This window comes from Bos javanicus, chromosome 16 (assembly GCF_032452875.1).
Source record: "Bos javanicus breed banteng chromosome 16, ARS-OSU_banteng_1.0, whole genome shotgun sequence".
Lineage (NCBI taxonomy): Eukaryota > Metazoa > Chordata > Mammalia > Artiodactyla > Bovidae > Bos > Bos javanicus.
This window is the reverse complement of record NC_083883.1, coordinates 2,802,720-2,821,921: the sequence shown is the minus strand read 5'-3', so window position 1 is coordinate 2,821,921 and position 19,202 is coordinate 2,802,720. Positions and strand designations below refer to the sequence as shown.

The following is a 19,202-nucleotide window of genomic DNA, read 5'->3' as shown; positions in this document are numbered from 1 at the left end:
ATAAAGCCGTACAGGGACAGGGCCATTCCTGTGCATTTAAGTCTTGCCTGTGGTGCTTTCACGGTGTACCAGTGGGGTGAGTATGTGTGACACAGACCAAACGGTATGGCCTACAGAGCCTAGTATATTCCGCATTTGGCCCTTTATGTTAAAAGTTTGCTGATACTTAGGGTAGGGATTCCACAGCTGGGCGTGGTCAGTGGGGAGGAGGAGCCTGCTGGTCCTTTGCTGATAATGAACTGTGGCCCCGATGATGAGCCTTCTTTTGCTGGAACCCTGAGCTGAGAACAGTGTTCTTCGAAGGTCCCCTTGGGTACTGTATGCCTTCTGTATTCCCTTGGACTTTGCTTGGGGAGGTAAAGTGGTCTTACGCTCAGCCAGATCAAACCACCACAAACTATCATTCTTTTTTAACCAGAACATTTTTTCTTTTGTTAGGTTCACTTGTTCCCCCCAGTATTTATTTGTTATTTGGCTGTGCCAGTTCTTAGTTGTGGCACACAGGGTTTTCGATCTTCACTGAGGCATGTGAGGTCTTTAGCTGTGGCAGTGGAATCTAGTTCCCTGACCAGGGGCCGAACCCAGGCCCCCTGCACTGGGCGCCTGGAATCTTAGCCACTGATCCACCAGGCAAGTCCCTGAACCACCACAGACGAGCATCTCCCCCTTCCGTGTTCCCTCTCTCACTGCTTCCCTCTCTTCCCAATTTGGCGTCTGCAGCTGGTGTATGATGGAATCCCCAAGGGCGACCTGCAGCAGCGGGAGCTGCAGCTGAGTGTGCTGAGTGAGCAAGGGTTCTGGGAGAACGTGCTCCTCGGGGAAGTGCACATCCGCCTGCGAGAGCTGGACCTGGCCCAGGAGAAGACTGGCTGGTTTGCACTGGGATCTCGAAGTCCTGAGACCTTATGAACACAGCGGAGCCCCGGCCCGGGACCCCAGGCTCACGGCAGAGCTGGGGAGAGGACTCGTCCCTTCTTGGGGAGGGGCATGGCCCTTGGTGGGCTCCCTGCCGTCCTGGCCTCCAGGGTGGGAGGCGAGGAGAGTAGAGATGCTCTCTGCTGGCCCCTCCTCTGCAGACTGCTTTTGAGTTGGTTGTGATGAGCAGCCCTGTGGAGGCTGTGAGGTTGCAGCAAAGTTTTAAGTTTACCTTGTGTCAAGGGAACAATGCCTGGATTGAGGTGTGTGAGGTGCACTGTAGAAGTAGCATTTAGCGGGAGGGTGGGTGGGTATCTTTATTTTTATTTTTAAAAAATGAAATAGTAATGTTGTCCTAACTGGACAGGAAGCCTTGTGAGAAGGGACTTACATGTGCCCCAGAAGGCAAAAGAGGAAGACTGTTTGGACTTTTTTGACTAAGGTTCTTATTGGACTTTCCCTAGGTTTTTGTTTGTTGTTTTGTGTTTCTATCTATAGGAATTATTTGGGGAGGGGCCCAGTGGGCCCTCGGGGAGCACCCTCCCTCCCTGAGGGAGGTCGGGAGGGGCAGGGAGGGCTGGGTGTGCTTGACTGAGGCCTGCATGCTGGGCCTGTCTGATTTTGCCTCCAAAGGAGAGCAATGTGATGCCTGTGTGTGTGCGGAAGGGCCTTCCGGTCGGGGTTCTGCAGAGGACCTGTGTTCAGGGACCTGGGCTCGTCTGGGGGGAGTTTTTCCTCTGGTCTTGCCCTACTCTGCTAGGACATGCCTTGAACACCATCTTCGGCCCCTCCGTCAGCCTTTCTGGGGACTGTGTTGTCCCTGTGAATACGCTGGGGTGGTCCCCCGTGGGCCTTTCCCTGCAGCCCCCTCTGGTGGGATGGACTGCTGCCCGGTGTGACCGTGGGCGCCGTGGCCCTGGGGCGGGGCCGCCTGCTGGCTGGCCTCGGGGGCTTTCCTCATCGCCTGCCACTCCTTTCTTGTCACTGCTTCTCTCCCAAACTCCATTTCTGTCATTTTTTTTATAAGAATTTCTTCCATTCTGTGGGGCCATAAACCTATTATTCTGGAGCCAAAGGGATGCCCTAACTGAAGAAAAGGGGTGCGGGTGGGGGATCCCATCAAAACTGGTTTTTTTCCTGTGATTTTCTTTGGTTGCGCGGAGGCTGGATTGAGCTGAGCTGGGAGGGAGGGACTGGGTCTCTGATTTCTTATTACTCTTCATTCCCTACCAAATGGATTTGAAATTCACTCGTGCGCTTTACTCCAAAGGGTTGTCTTCCTTGAAAAAAGAAGGAGCAACTTTGAATTTGATATTAACTTTTTAAATTGGTGGCTGTGTCCAGTGATTTGGGAATGGAGTTAAATGGGGATACTCTTTGGATTGTCCTCCCCAGCTCCAACAAGGATCAGAAATTTCCCCTTTTGTTAACTCATTCCATAACTGGAGAAAGAAGCTCCATTGATTAAAGCCACAGAGCAGCAAGGAAGTTATAAACTTTTAAAGTAAAAATGCCAAGAATATAGCTGGCTGTTGTGAGCAGGAGTTGGGAGAGTGGGGAACAGAGGTGGAACTTCTCCAGGTGAATGGACCAGAGATGTGTTACTGGCTTTTTGCCTGTAGCTCATGTTACATTGACCCTCGATGCCCCTGATTTAAGAGATCTGTGTACTGTACCCACTTCCCAGATGTCCTTGTATCTCCTACTTTCTCTGGAATTGTATTTTCTAATAAATGATGTTTAGAAAAACAAAACTGTCATTTTCAAAATTGGTTCATGTTTAGATTAAAACATCTGACATATGAGATGAAGATGATAATGTTAGTCATGGTTCCATAAACGATAACTTTTATATGCATGTGTCAGCTGAATCTTTCCTTACAACAACTTGATCAGGTGAGTAGTATTATCTCCCAGTTTACAGACAAGAGTAATTAAGTAATTTGCCTAAGGACATAGTCGGCCTTGGCTCTAGAATTTGAACCCAGGTTTGACTCCAAACCTGTGCTACTTTTTCTAGGCAGTGTTTAATACAATCCTTTAAGTTGGTAAGCACTTGATAGTTTTGGATTGTATTAATATACATGTCATTTTTCATTACAGCTGTGCTGGAAAGTAGGCATGGCTCATTTGTTAACTGTCAGCAAACATTTACTGTGCTCACCAGTCACTGCTACCTGGGGGCGTGCCTCCACCTCGAAGAATACAGTCCTTGGAGCTGTGCACTGGGCCCTCTCTACCAGGAAGCAAAGATTACAAAGATAAATGAAGATGGTTCTCTGCATTTAAGAAGTTTCCTGCCTAGTGGTAGTTAACCAAGCCTGTTTCATACGAGAGGAAACAACCTTTGAGATGCCACACAATGATTATGTTGTTAGAGCCGAGCCGTCGCCCAGAATTGAACCCACATGAAAGCTGGAGGTCATGTGACCCCTGTTGCAAGCAGTTTACTCAGAAGTTTTCAAAAGTCTCCAGTGTGGAGTCATATTTCATGCTGGGAAATTTTGTGGGGCTTCCAAGGGACCTTTAGTAGTAACAGTAGTAAGTGATAACCTACCTTCTGTGTTTCTAAGTGGCTTTGAGATGTCACTGCAGTTCTAGGCAAGTCCCAATGGACTTTTTAAAAGTTAGAACTCGAATCTGGCAAGAGTCTTAGTTAAGGAAATTTCTTGGCCAAATGGGGTAGAAATCTGAACCACCCAGAGGGAGTGGGAATGAGGACTGGGGAGTGTAGGGGGAGGGGTGCCCAGGGAAAAGAGAAACAGAAGCCCTGGAGGTGGTAAAAATGATGTAACTGGACTTGTTAGGGTTTGGGAGGTAAAGGTTAGATTAGACTTGAAAGTTCAAAAGTGAGGCAGCATTTTTTAAGTTGGGAGGTAATTCTGGTGTCTGGGACTTGTCTGATACGTCTGTTCACAACACTGATGGCCCTTCTCTGGGTCAAGTGGGTACCAAGCACAATGACTACTAAGATAACAAGGATGTGGATCCTGTCCTCAAGGAACTCAGAGTCCAGCTAGGGAGGCAGACGTGGAAACGCGGTAAGAGTGCTGTGTCCCAGACAAGGTGCAAAAGGGGAGGGGTTGGGCAGACAGAATGGGCGTCACAGGGAGATATTTGAATTGACTCTTAAAGTCCATCAGAGCTCTGGATTTCATTCCCAGTGTGATGGAGATGCCATTACAAGGTTTTGAGAAAGGGATTACAGTACAGCACTGTACGTAGTCAAAGATCATTCTTTTGCTGTTTCAAGCAGGAATGGAAGCAGTAGTCTAGGAGGGGAGTGACATTACGACGGGGATGGGGCAAAGTAGTTCAATTCTGGATATATTTTGAAGGTAGAACCGATAGGGGGCTTCCCTGGTGGCTCAGCAGTAAAGAATCTGCCTGCTGATGCAGGAGATGTGGGTTTGGGTCGAGAAGATCCCCTGGAGAAGGGCTTGGCAACCCACTCCAGTATTCTTGTCTGGAGAATCCCATGGACAGAGGAGCCTGGCAGGTTACAGTCCATAGGGTCATGAAGACTCAGACATGACTGAAGCGACTTAGCACCTAAGTTTAGGGGCCTGGCAACTGGGTGAAAAGGACTGTAGGGGGATTATGGGATGGGGAAGATGGGCTTGGCAGATCTCAAGAGTTTTATTTTGATCATGGTAAGTCTGAGATGTCCGCACATCCAAGTGGAGAAGTAGGATGATGGAATCTGAAGTCTCAGGGAAGGGTCAGTCTGGAGTTGAGAAGTGGAAGTTGGCATTTAGTGCTGTGGAACTGGATGAGATCACTTAGATTAGAGAGGCTTAAAAACAAACAAAGCAACAGGTGACTGAGCTCTGATGCAGCCAACATGAAGAGGAAGAGTCCCTGGAATTGTAGGGACACTGCGGTAATGATGTCATGTGAGTCTGAAGAAACGGGCTACTGCAACGAGGGACACAGACTGGGTGGCTTAAACAGCAGAAACTGATCTCAGTTCTGGAGGGCAGAAGTCCAAGCTCAAGGTATAGGATTGGTTCGTCCTGAGAGCTGAGAAAGATAATCTGTTCTGCGCCTTTTGCTAGCATCCGGTGGTTTGCTGGCGATCTTTTGCATTCCTCGGCTTGTAGGTACCTCACCCAAGTCTCTGCTTTCATTTTCACATGGCGTTCTCCCTGTGTGCGTGCGTGCGTGTCTGTATCCAGACTTCCCCATTATACAAGGACATAGTCATGTTGGATTTGGCCACACCCTCATGACCTCATCTTAACGTACAAGGATGATATTTCTAAATAAGGTCACATTCGTAGGTCCTGGGGGATTAAGACTTCAGCATCTTTTAGAGGTGCACACATCAACCCACGAGTAAGAGAACTGGATTTGGCAAAATGTTCTTGGTGATCTTGATAAACTCTGGGTTGTTTTTTGCTGCACTGGCTCTTTGTGGTGGCCAGTGCACTTCTCTCGTTGTGGTGCATGGGCTCGTAGTTGAGATGTGTATGGGCTTAGTTGCCCCACGGTATATGGGATCTTAATTCCCCACCCAGGAATGGAACCTGTGTCCCCTGCACTGGAAGGAAGATTCGTAACCACTGGATCACCAGGAATGTCCCAATAAGAGCTGTTTTAATGAGTGTTTGGGATGAAACCCACATTGGAGTAGCCTGAAGACAGAATACGTGCAGAGAAAGTGGAGGCTGTGAGAGTAGACAACTCTTGAGAAATTTTTGCTGCAGTGGTGTAGAAACTTGGAGATGCAAGTATCTAAGGAGAAGTTATTTGTTATTTAACATAGGTGATATTAGCCCATGTTAATGTGAGTGTTCAACTAGTTTAAGAAAAAAAATTACATGTTACAGGAAAGAGGAGATAAAGGAGGCCAGATTCCTCAAATGGACATGAAGGGATAGGATCCAATAGGCTTCTTCGCTTATAATGGGATCAAAAGCAGAGTATGTGGGTCCTGATGCAGGTAGATTGGTGGATTCGGTGGTGAAAAAATGAAGTTGTTTATGTCCAGTTGTATCTGTCTTCTCAGTGAAGTAGGAGGTGTGTCCATAAGCTGAGAAGAACGTGTATGGGAATGCTGGAACTTTGAATAAACATTGTGAGACAGGCTGAGCGGAGGCGATGCAAAGCTGCTAAGGGACTATCTAAGGGGACTTCTCTGGCGGCGCAGTAGTTAAGACTCTGCACCACTGCAGCGGGGGTGGGTGCAATCCCTGGTTGGGAAACTAGAATCCTGCATGCCTTGGCCAAAAAAATAAAATAAAAACGAACTATGTAAGAATGCCTGGCATGGATGAAATCTGTTATCACAAAGAGGAAGTGAGTCAGTCAGCATGTTTGAGTGCTTTTCTCAAGGTCGGCAAGACTGTAGGCTCAGAATAAGTGGATAGTTGGGTTTCGCTAGGGTTGAAATTTTGCCAGAGAAGAATGCTGGAGTAGGAGAAGAGCATGAGAATGAAGGGTCTTTGCATGGGGGTAGTTTTCATACTGGATCATGAGATTCTTGATTGGGTAAGGAGGCAAAGAAAGAGGGTGATGAATCATAAAAACGTGGTAAATGCGATGGTTTGGAGGTTTGGCGAGGGCAGTGATAGCAGCTGAACAGGGGTTTCAAGGCAGTGAGCTGGGAAGATAGAAGGTGGTTTTTAGAGTGTGAGATACTTGAAAAATAATTTTGGAGGTGGTACTGACTGAAAAATGAAGGGAAAAGCTACACACCCTTTACCTTAGACCCTGAAAAATCTTTTAAAATAAATATAACTGAGGTTTAAATTATCTTCTGCCAAACTGCCAGTCAGCTTGCCTGTCTAAAGACTTCTTGTCTTCACCAGCAGGCACACAGCCCTGGCAAGACAGTGCTATCTCTGCAGACAGAGCTGCCTTCCCTCTGCTGCCTGCTAGATAGCGGGCTTCAGGAGGTGGCTCACACTTTATTTTCCTGCCAAGACTGACAAGGCAAAGTCACATATTCTTAAAGTTTTCCAGTACTTTATGATCCCATTGTTTCCCTTTAGAGCAAATTCCAAGGTAAGGAAAGTAAAAATTATATATCCAATGATCAGATGGGGAAGGAAGGCCCATTCAAGATGTTTTAAGGAATATGTGGGGGGAGGCAAGTGGTGGTAGTGACAAAGCTGAATGGAATGTAAGAGACTTGGCCATAAGGAAGATGCTCTTATTTTAAAGTATTAATACTCTTTCCATTCATTCAACAAACATTTATTGGTCACCGATCACGTGCCACTCAACATCCTAGGTCAGTGGTTCCTAAACGTTTTGGTCTCACGATCCCTTCCTTAAGAATTGGGAAGGACAATTCCTTAAGAATTGTTGAGGACCCCAAAGAATTTTGTTTATGTAAATTATATCTATAATTATTGTTTTAGAACTCAAACCTGAAATTTTTAAAAAATATTTATTAATTTAAAAATATAAACCCATTACATGTTAAATAAATAAGAGAAAAAAATTTTTTTTGAAAAAATGTCTAGCGAGAAGAGGGGCATCGTTCTACATTTTTTTCCCAATGTCTTTCCTATCTGGCTTACTAGAAGGCATCTGGGATCTCATATCTGCTTTTGCATTCAGTCTGTTGCCAGATCACATATCATGTACCCTCTAGAAGATACATGTGTACTATATATTCATGAGAAAAGGAAAGTTAAAAAAAACAGCTTAGTATCATTGTGAAAATAATTTTGGCCTTGAGAACCCTCTGGAAAGGTCTTAAAATGGGATCCTCAGGGGTGCTCAAATCATACTTTGGGAACTACTGTGCGAGGTATTGGAATACAGCCCTCAACAAGCAGAGACCAGCAGGAGAGAACATTTACAGGGATATATACAGAGCAGTGTGTTACATGCTCTAATGGAGTACAGTGGTATAGTTCTGACTGTGAAGGTCAGCAGAGACTTCGAGAAGGTGTTGACATTGGAGCTGAACCTTGAAGCATGGGTAGATATACAACAGAGAAGGTGAGGGCCTTCTTGACTGAGAAACTGTGAACGGTGGCATGGAACAAATCCAGTGTTCCTCAGAGTATAACCTGCATGAAGGGAAGTTACTAAAGAGAAGGCTAGAAAAGTCTAGGGAAAGGACAGACTGTACAGAGCCTTTATTCTACAGATGGGAAAAAATCTTTAGTGGATACATAACAAATATTAGCTGATGTCTGTGCCTCTAATCTGGAGAAGGCAATGGCACCCCACTCTAGTACTCTTGCCTGGAAAATCCCATGGATGGAGGAACCTGGTAGGCTGCAGACCATGGGGTCACGAAGAGTCGGACACAACTGAGTGACTTCACTTTCACTTTTCCCTTTCATGCATTGGAGAATGAAATGTCAACCCACTCCAGTGTTCTTGCCTGGAGAATCCCAGGGACGGGGGAGCCTGGTGGGCCGCCGTCTATGGGGTCGCACAGAGTTGGACACGACTGAAGCGACTTAGCAGCAGCAGCAGTGCCTCTATCTAGAAGAGGAACGATATTAGAAATTTAGTTCACTCACCAACCCACTGAGCTTTGAGTATTTAATTTGCATACCCAGATCTCTTGTCATTAAACTTACTCCCATTATTAATATATTTTTTCTGAATTGTAAATGAGCTATTGCTAGAGATATGGATAATAAGATAAAAGGGGATAAACCATAGAAATTGCGGACCTCTTAGTTTCCTAGAAAGAAGTGGCCATTCTTCCAACAGTCTCAACAAAGCAAGAGGCGCCCTCTGGGTTCCTGAAAGATCTTGTAGCTGTCTCCAGGGCTCAAACCTGCTACACTCCCTCTGAACAAATACTTCACTTCAGAGGTGTTGATTAAAAAGTTTTATTAGAAATAAAGAAATGGACTAAGATCAAACTCACAAGAAAGAATCAAATGTAGCAACTAAGATTATAAATTGAAGTCGCTCAGTTGTGTCCGACTCTGTGCGACCCCATGGACTGTAGCCCGCCATGCTCCTCTGTGGGATTTCCCAGGCAAGAATCCTGGGGTGGGTTGGCATTTCCTTCTCCAGACTCCTTACCCTCTGATAGACACAATTTTTTTCAAAGGATAATTCTCTGTGCTTTCTTCTTTGGGTGTTGTATCCCATGGTTCTAGGGGCTCAGGATACAAATATGACTTGAATATGACGTGAAGGGGAAGCAAAGACTAAACAGTTCTAGAGGCTCCGTTTCTTTCCTCCTCTGTTTGCCTCATTTGAAGAAACAGGGACACCACCTGAGAAACAGTTCACATTTTTAAATGAAAGACTTATGTGGGTTAGATGCCGAAAGACCTCAAAGCTGGATCCTAGGTAACGCTAAACCGTTATTTAGAAATCGTAAAACCGAGCGGGCAGGAATGCATAATGATTCATTTTTCACTTAAGTCTTATTAATCACGCCACATTATTAGTGTTTTTAACACGAGATATATATTTACACATCTCCCAACTTTTACTGGACTTAAATCTTAGGGTGATGATCTACTTAGCAGTGAATAACACTGGAACCACAGTGTTGCATAAATACATGCAAGTCTAAAACATACGTGTACACTTGGACTTGGGTACGTACCACGCCATTAACAGGTCCAGGGCCCTCTCCACCCGTCTACGCCGCTCCCTTGGGCCCAGAGCGCCGAGGTAGGGGGCGAGGGAGGGCGGGCCGCGGCGGAGGGGCGGTTTCCTAGGCGACCGCTAAGCTGCAAGTGCGCACGCGCAAAGCCTGGATCCGGCTGATGCAACCTCCCGCGCGCAACCGGGTCTACCGAGAGTAAGGAAGCCGACAGGGACCTGGGCGCGGCCAATCGGCGGCCGCAGGAAAGAGCGCGGAAGGGCCCGCCCCCGGCCCGGCGAGTGACGTCAGGCGGCGCGGGGCTGGTGGCGTAGCCGGCCGCCGTCCTTCGTCTAGTCAGCCTGTCTGGAGAGGTGTTGCCGCGGCGCTGGCCCTGCGGCCATTTTGAGCTTCGCTTGCACCCGCTTGCCCTCACAGATCAGCCCTTCCGGGGTAGCGCTGCTGAGGGGCATCTCCACGGTCCGTGCCTCCGAGGAAGCCGCCGCCGCGGAAGGGCTCCTATCTATGGTGGAGCGGCGCAGGCCGGAGTAGGACCCTTTCTCGCTGCCAGGATGGACGTCGCCTTGGCCGCCGCGTCTTGTGCCCGCCGTTCCGGACTGTGGCCCGCTGCCTGCGGCCGGAGCCGCTCTCCTTTTTGGCTCTTCTACTGGCCCGGGGGTCGGCCTGGGGCACCCACCCCGCCGCTGGGGAAGGCCGAGACTGTGTAGGGCCTCGAGCTCCGCGTCCCTGCCTCCGTGAGAGACTGCCGACACCGGGAGATGGAGCCGGCGGCGGACAGCTCGCGGGAACCGGACCCCCGCTTCCGGCTGCCCTCCTTCTTCCCTCGGCCCTCGGGATCAGGCACGTCCAGGTTCCCCGCACCGCTCTCCCCGGAACCCGACCCCAGGCTGGCTCCCAGCCCCCCGCCCGAGGCCCGAAGCAGCTCCTGGATGCAGCTGCTTTCCCAGCTCCTCGCGCCGCTCCCGGGCTTGCTTCAGAAGCTGCTGGTCTGGAGCCAGCTTTTCGGTGGGATGATCCCTACCAGATGGCTAGACTTTGCTGGAGGCTACGGCCTCCTGAGGGCTCGGAAGGAGCCCGCAGCCCCCTCGGCGCCCAAAGCTCTGAGTTCGCTGCGGCTCGACCCCTCGGCCGACGCGGCCGCCAGTCCCCTTGACTGGCTAGAGGGGGGCCTCCACTGGCAGTGCTCGCCCCCAGATCTGGAATTAGAACTTAAAGCCAAGGGAAGAGCTTTGGACTCCGCAGCCCATGCTTTTCTTCTGGAGCAGCCGCTGTGGGGAGTGGAGCTGGTGCCCCGGAGCGTCCAAGCGCGTCTGTTTTCCGACCCGGAGCTTGGCCCTTCGCCCTCTGGACCGCTCAACGTTCAGCGCTTAAGCAATGTCAGTGTCGTCTCCTATTTGCTGAACCCCTCCTATCTGGACTGCCTGCCCCGGGTTGAGCTGAGCTATCAGAGCAGTGTTGGAAGCTGCGAACTGGTCGATTTCCAGGCGCTGAGCCCAGAGAGCGGCTGCCTGGATGAGGCCTCGTCTTATCCCCAGCCGCTCAACGCAGAGATGGCTCCCGCCTCGTGGCAGGGATGTCCTCCTCTCTCTAGAGAAGGCCTGCCCGAAATCCACCATCTGCGCATGAAGCGGCTGGAATTCCTTCAGCAGGCCAGCAAGGGTCAGGCTTTACCCACCCCTGACCAAGATCATGGCTACCACAGCCTAGAGGAGGAGCACAGTCTGCTCCGGATGGAGCCGAAGCACTTCGGAGATAGTCCGACTCAGTGTGTTCCTGCTGCTGGAGCCGTTCCCGGAACCGCCCAGGAACCCACTGAAGAGAAAACAGAATTGTTGATTAGAGAAGTTCCTTTTGGATTGGAAAGACAGGGCCCCTCGGGAGGCATTCTATCTTGTGAGACTGGACAGGAGCTTGGAGAGGACCAAATAAGTGTAGTTGACTCTTCAGACATAGACGATGACCTTCCCATTTCTGCCAGACCAGCCTGTAGTAACAAGTTGATAGATTACATTTTGGGAGGTGCAGCCAGTGACCTGGAAACAAGTTCTGATTCGGAAGATGAGGATTGGGACGAAGACGTTGAGGATGACGGTTTTGATAGTGATAGCTCATTCTCAGAATCAGACCTTGAGCAAGACTCAGAAGGGCTCCACCTTTGGAACTCTTTCTATAGTGTGGATCCTTATAATCCCCAAAACTTCACAGCAACAATTCAGACTGCTGCCAGAATTCTTCCCGGAAACCCTTCTGATTCAGAGAAGGATTTGTCTGACAAGTCTGACCTAGGGAATTCTCCCCAGACTGAAAGTCTTCCCGAGTTTCCTGATCATAATTCTGGAGATGATGATGACTGGGAATCTAGTGCAGATGAAGCAGAGAGTCTCAAACTGTGGAATTCTTTTTGTAATTCGGACGACCCCTACAACCTTCTAAATTTTAAGGCTCCTTTTCAAACAGGGAAAAATTGGAAAAGCTATCTTGACTCAGAGAGGCCATCTGAGCCCATTTCTGAGTGTCACACCTTACTTTCCTGTAAGGGGCAGCTGTTAGGGAGCCCAGAAAGTAAATGTCCAGACTTGGTACGGGGTGTGGTTCTTTCTGGAGAAACACACACACATATCCGGAGAAAAAAGGTTTGTTTCTTTTAACATTCTTGTACTTTCTGTTCTGATGTGGAAAAGCACGAGTTTCCTGGAGCCATAGTAGTGCTTATTTTTTAGGAAAGACTCCAAGCTCTTACACTTCGGTTGAGAAATGACCACCTCTCCTTTTCCCTCATGTAGAGTGTTGTTCCTGTCTGAATTGAAGGTGCCTGTGTATAGATGTTAGCTTGAGGGTGCTGTTTTCTTCAGGGTTGGCAACTCTGGGCTGTTTCCCTTCAAGTTTCAACTTTCACTTTTTTTAAGGAACAGAAAAATTAAAATTTGTGTATACATGATTTAATTCTAGAGGTTGAGAAGGTCCTATTGTAGCAGTAGAGTTTTGTGGTATTAAGTGTAGCATGTCATTTGCAGACAGTTACTGCTCCAGTTTCAGGATAACTGTTTTCATTCCTCTCAGTTAGAACCCAAAGGGATGATGGTACCAAGTAGCAAGTCATATTTGTCTGGTTGTTTGCCATGAAAGAAAATATTAGTTTCAGTATTAAAAACTTTGGACATTTGGAATTTTGATTGACAATAATACTGAAAATAGTATTACCTTTTCTTAAGATAGCAGTCCAAGTTATCATTGGCCCTCTATAGGTTAATCATTTGTAATTATGATGGTCACTTATTTGGTTTTCTTGAGTAGTTGTTTCCTATTTCCAGGCTAGTCTTAAAACTTCATGGAGCATTTATATTACTCTTTCAACACATTATAAAGGTAACTGTATTTGGGTAATCTTTTGAATTGCTTTTTTTTTTTTTTTCGGCTGACGTCATTAATTGAAGAGAAATCCCCACAAACAGACAGGGTATCTTTTATTATGGAGCAAAAGTGTCTTTAGTTACCTTTACTTTTATTTGGAAAGATAAAGTCATGGGTGAATTATTATTGACCTCAAATTCTGCTGCATCAGAGTTTCAAGTGGAAAGAACTATAATCCATTGGCTCCAAATGACCAGCTTAATCTTTGAAACTCTCCCTAGGGTAGAAAATGTCCCTAAATGGTGGTATTCTTATGTCTTAGCTGTAGAAGCAAAATAAGGCATATTAAAAATTAGGTTTTAGTTCACACTTTTGTTAATGCTGTCTTAAATGTTTTTCGCTATGTTTTTAAAAGGTCCCTGACAAAATGGCATGTTTAGTGAATAGATAAACAAAGTGAGGCAATGGAATGAGCACTTGGCATCTGGAGACTTGTGTTCCCTACTCCTAAGTGGTTAGGGCCAACAGATTTAGGAAGATAGCCAGAGCTGGGAAGTAACTTGACCTCTCATGGCTTTGACTGACTGACTTATAGTAATAATAATAATGGCTATTGTATGAATTATCGCACGATTTAAATGAGGTGAGTAGATAAAACTCATAGTTGCTTTGCCTTAAATGATAACTCTTGTTTAGGGATCTCAGCCCAGCCTCATGTCTCTTTTTAGCTTGCTCACTGAGTGAAAAGTGAGATGAGTCAAGTAGATGTTACTATTACTATGCACTAGAAGCAACATTTATAAAAGATTATGTCTGGAATATGGTAAAGTTATTTATAACCTTTGACTACATCCCATTCTTTAGGTATATGGGAATAATGGATAGTGCCCAATTCTTAGAGTGAGGCTTTCAGATCTGGGAATGCTTTTTTAAATGGCAAACATGGTGCAGATTGTAGAGCCGGGCTCAGAGTTGGAATCCTGATTGCACCCGTGGAAGCTGTGTGATTTAAATGAGTCAGTTTACCTTGGTTTCCTTATCTATGCAATGAAGATGATGATGATACATACCTTATAGGGTATGTATTATTAAGTGAGATTAGTGAGATGAAAATTGTTAAGCACTTTGAAAAGAACCTGGCATATGGTAACCACTGTATAAATGTTATTTATCTTGGTGATAAAATGAATGAGTAATGCTAGAATGCAATATTTAGTAAGGTGTTACATGTCTACTAATTGTCCTCGGGGGTATTCCTTGGCCTGATGTAAAGGGAATGAAAGTAGCCAGCCACAGTGGAATTAGCTGATGTAAGTATTGAATGTACTTTAAAACAAGTTTTGACATTTGGTGTTTGATATCTTAAAAAGAAATTTCTATATTAGAAATTGAAAGATGGTAACGATAACCATGTATGCAAGACAACAAAAGAGACACAGATGTATAGAACAGTCTTTTGGACTCCGTGGGAGAGGGAGAGGGTGGGATGATTTGGGAGAATGGCACTGAAACATGTATAATGTCATATATGATACGAATCACCAGTCCAGGTTTGATGCAGGATATAGGATGCTTGGGGCTGGTGCACTGGAATGACCCAGAGGGATTGGATGGGGAGGGAGGTGGGAGGGGGGTTCAGGATGGGGAACACATGTACACCCATGGCGGATTCATGTTGATGTATGGCAAAACCAATACAATATTGTAAAGTAAAAAAGAAAAAAAAAAATGAGTAGGGATTAAAGGGAACTGTCACTCTTCCATGTGATCATATATATTGCAGTAGTCATAACTGCATGTATGTGTGGTGATAGCATAATGAATACAAAGAGGGTTTTTATCTTAACTACAAAGTCTCTTATAGTAACATAACCTTAAAGATATGTTTTGTTGCAGTTTGATTACTAAGTAACTTTTTCTTCTGTGTTCTGATTATAAAAGTAATTAATATAAGAATGCTGCTGCTGCTGCTAAGTCACTTCAGTTGTGTCTGACTCTGTGCGACCCCGTAGATGGCAGCCCACCAGGCTCCCCCGTCCCTGGGATAATCCAGGCAAGAATACCGGAGTGGGTTGCCATTTCCTTCTCCAATGCATGAAAGTGAAAAGTGAAAGTGAAGTCGCTCAGTCTACTACATGTTTATGATTTAAGAATTGAAAAACACTGAAAAGTTACTTTTTTTTTTGAAAAAGAAGTAGAAGTGAACTTTTGTGCTGTAATGAAAGCATTCAGGATTATATTTCTGAAATACTTAGGAAATATCTGTCATTTTGGAGGAGTGTACAAGTTTGTTTCTTTCTTTACTTCTGTTATATTTGAGATTAAAATTACTCTTTTATCTTTATAGGTAACCTTCCTTGAAGAAGTTACTGAGTATTATATAAGCGGTGATGAGGATCGAAAAGGACCATGGGAAGAATTTGCACGGGATGGATGCAGGTTCCAGAAACGAATTCAAGAAACAGAAGAAGCTATTGGATACTGCTTGACATTTGAGCACAGAGAAAAGATGTTTAATAGACTCCAGCAAACATGTTTCAAAGGACTTAATGTTTTCGAGCAATGTTAAGATGATTCGACAGCCTCTGGCCCTAGCATACACTACCTCTTACTTGAGAGGTTACTTTTAAAAACAAAAATTGGCAGCTGTCCTTCAACCTTGTCTTAGAGGATGTGCAGCTTGGATCCAGTGACCTAGTTTAATATTTTTTTGCAACATAGCCCACTCAGAAATGTCCAGGTTTGAAGCCAGGCCCTGAAAATGAAGGATGAGATGGTGTGATTTCTAATCCTCCCTTTTTTGTTTAGTTGGATCTGTTCTAGAATGTTGTTTGCTTACTGAAGTGAAAAGGGGACCTTTTAAGGTGTAATTTTGCACTTTGGAAACTTGTTTTCTTGGGAAACTATTTATAGGGTTCAAAGCCCATTTCCCATTCTAATTTAAATTATGTGCACCTGTCTAAAAACTCTGGGCTCTCCCCTCCCTCCAACATTCTGAAATTACTGGGCTGTTAACGTTTTCTATATATTCAGTAATTTGACCCTTCTACTTCAATGTTAAGAAAAATAATTTTGTATATACGACCAACTTAAAGTACATTATCGTGTGTCTTTTTTTTTCTTTTCCTAAAAATGACTGGTTGAAAATGTGTGGTTGGTTTTTATTTCCAGGTTAAGCTCTACCTAGGAAATGTTTCCAAGGACTGCCACAAAACCTGTATGTGCAGTACTTTCTGCTGCTTTGGGAAAGCTGCATATTTCTGCCAAATTTTAACATCTAATATATTTAAGTTCTTTGTAAACTCTTTTTGGAGAGGATTCTGTATATGTTATTGTAGTTCCCACTTGAGTGGTTCTTTGTGTCTTCAACAGGTAGAAATTGTTGTTAAAAGACTCCAGAAAGTAATAATTGTGTCATAGTTGCTTTTAAATTTAAAAGCTTAGAATTTTCCAGGAAGAAGAACAGGAGACATCTCAGAGCAATTTGGTTTTGTTGTATATGCTCTCAAAAGAAAACCAGTGTTAATAATATCATGCCTCAGCACCGTCACTTTTATAACTTGTCAGGGTGACACTGTAAACTTGGAAATGGGCAGTTCTGAATTTTCCAGTTTGAAATGTAAAATATAGACTTCAGTCAACATCCAAGTTTATTGTGTTCTTCTTTTTTAATAGAGAAGTAATGGCAAGGCCTATAATTTCAGAAAAGATCTATAGATTTGACAGATTGAAAGTTTTAATATCTTCATCCCAAAGCTTACATTTGAATTGAAGTTTCTGCAGTGACTGACTGTGTTTGGTTTAGTTAGCACTACATGATGTGCATATGATAGGTTGAGGGAATATTAACCAACAACTTTCTGGTCTGTTTTTACTTCACACACCTCCTGTTACAAGTAATAGAAAGTACGAGCAGAATAGATGACCTCTTAGTTTTGAAATTTTTCATCAGAAGTGCTTGCAGGATTACTACCTCAGTTTATAATCTACCTGGTCGTTATTTTTTTTCCATTTGGTTTGCTCTGAGAGTACAACAGCATAAAAGTTGGTCAGACTTCTGCAGAGCTCTTTTTCAGTGTGTTTTGTGCCCCTCTATTTTAGGTAATCATAGGGAATGCATTTATAGAGTCTGGTGTAACACCATGGAAATGCTAAATTTCAAGCATCAGCTGTGTCAGTTGGAAAGAAAGTATTGCCTTGAAAAGAAAACTGAAAATGTATAGGCATTCTTTTAAAACCAGACTGAAGTATACTATTTTATTTCAGAGACTTAGGTTGTGTTTTGGGGTTTTAAGTCTTGCACCTCTGCATATATGAAAATAATGGGAAATCTTTACATTTACTAGGCTTCCCTGGTGGCTCAGATGGTAAAGAATCCACCTGCACTGCAGGAGACCTGGGTTTGATCCCTGGGTCAGGAAGATCTCCTGGAGCCAAGGGAATGGTAACCCACTCCAGTGTTCTTGCCTGGAGAATTCCATGGACAGAGGAGCCTGGCAGGCTACAGTCCCTGGGGTCACAAAGACTCAGACGTGACTGAACGACTGACACTTTACATTTACTGGATTTTGGAGAATTGTTCTCTTGAGATTCCAACCTCACTGCTAAATATGTAAAAGCTTGGTGAAGAATTCTTCCATTTACTACCCTCCTTTAAAAGAAGTGATCAGACAGTAATGAGAAGGACAAAAGGTGAAGAATTCTTCCATTTACTACCCTCCTTTAAAAGAAGTGATCAGACAGCGCTGAGAAGGACAAAAGGGACCATTTAAAAGTTGGACAAGGGAAAAACAATTCTTACCAGTTTTGTCCAGATCCTAATTGTTAGAACAAAGTTAAAACTTCAGTCTTAAAAAGAAAATCCTTGGAAGTTTTAATTGAACATTTTACACACTTAAAGTCTTGCAATGGTGCTTTATGTATCAATGTAGCATATGAAAGGCTTTGTGCAGAGAAGTAAACATTTCCTTTTTTAAGTGTTAAAATGTGATAACACCATCTCCTCATCTTTAACTTGAAATCAAAACTATCAGATTTTATTTTTTTATAATTTAGGGAAGGTGAAGTTAGGGGCCTAAAAGACTTATAAATTGGCTTCTTCAGATCCAATGACTTAAATGTAACCAGTTTTTGTTGGGACTTTATAAAATTATATTGTGTATATAACTTAACTAATCTGTAAATTATAATAAATATATTTGCAATTATTAAATGTTACTTGATGTTTTGGTTCAACTTTATATTGTGTTTTACATTGTTTTTGGAATTACTGAGCAGGAGTTTCAGAATTAAGTCAGGTGTTTTTGTAGAAGCATTATAAACGTAAAAGGTGCTGTACAGATTTATGTGGTTAAAAAGGTTATGTGACATGGTAATTGCTCTTCAGCTAACTGAAGAGGAGGAAATCGTTAAGGGGGTAAATATAATTGCAAACTACATTTCAGTATTAGATAAACGAGAAGTTGGTTCTTAGAGTATGAAGTGACCTTCTTAGAGACTGGGGATTTGATTGTAAAACTCACCCCAGCTCTGTACTAATGCTGCAAAGAAAATAGTAAAATAGTATTCACAGAAGCAGTAAATTAATATGCTGGGGTTAGCATAGTGTTTCTCCTAAGTAGCATGGAAGTCTGCTGCTTTATTTTGTGCAATATGATTAATGATAACTGGTATTGTCAATCAGCATGTTCTCCCATTTATAATATTGAATAAATGTGATGGTAACATCTGAAAAAACAAACTTCTTATCTTGAAGAAAAAAAAGACATTTGGACTATAGCAAGCTTATTAATGGAATTAATTATTAATTATAGCATTCTTAATTTAGGCATTTGAATCTTGCTAGGAGGTCGCACAGAGTCAGACACGACTGAAGCGACTTAGCAGCAGCAGCAGCTAATGAAAAATTATTAAAAGTGTATTTCTTAACTGGAAGGAAAGAAACAGTTGCAGATAAATCAGTGTTTAGTACAAACTGAATTGACAGCCTAGGTTATACTTTTATTACCATCTTAGGGTTAATTTAAGCATCTTTGGCTGTCTCTCCCCCAGGAAGATGTATGAAAATAGTCATGTTCACATCAAGCCAGGTTTATTATGACTATCCTGGTATCCCTATAGAGGTGATGATGTTTGTTGTTTAACAGAAAGTTTAAAGCAAGTATTTAATTGCTGATCTCAGAAATTTTGAGTTATACACAGTTTTGGGAGTTTGTTAGTCTTATTTGGAGACTTCCTTTGGACCCTCCTTTATGTACCTTTTAAAAATGAAAATAATTATTTTTTTCCTCAGTTATAAAGGTATCTGACAGAGAGATGTACAAGGACATCCTGGTACATTCTAAAAAAGTTCGTTGCCCACCATTTTTTTGGAGCTAAGAGACCTAATTTCTTT

General features: G+C 44.0%; 2 protein-coding genes across 7 annotated transcripts in view; both read left to right on the top strand.

The window, feature by feature from the left end:
* PIK3C2B (phosphatidylinositol-4-phosphate 3-kinase catalytic subunit type 2 beta) overlaps nt 1-2,669 on the top strand; it is a 77,654-nt gene extending 74,985 nt beyond the window's left edge. For all 6 annotated transcript variants that reach the window (XM_061381923.1, XM_061381924.1, XM_061381921.1 and 3 more), the window contains one exon: nt 721-2,669. In XM_061381923.1, coding sequence (XP_061237907.1) covers nt 721-909 — 189 coding nt within the window. In that variant the 3' untranslated portion in view covers nt 910-2,669. The remainder of the gene's footprint in view (nt 1-720) is intronic.
* Nucleotides 2,670-9,775: 7,106 nt separating this feature from the next.
* On the top strand, nt 9,776-18,025 carry PPP1R15B (protein phosphatase 1 regulatory subunit 15B). The gene is made up of 2 exons (XM_061381950.1): nt 9,776-12,090; nt 15,156-18,025. Exons 1-2 carry the CDS (start codon nt 10,216-10,218, stop codon nt 15,375-15,377), a joined length of 2,097 nt encoding a protein of 698 aa, XP_061237934.1. The 5' UTR covers nt 9,776-10,215; the 3' UTR covers nt 15,378-18,025.
* Nucleotides 18,026-19,202: the final 1,177 nt, after the last annotated feature.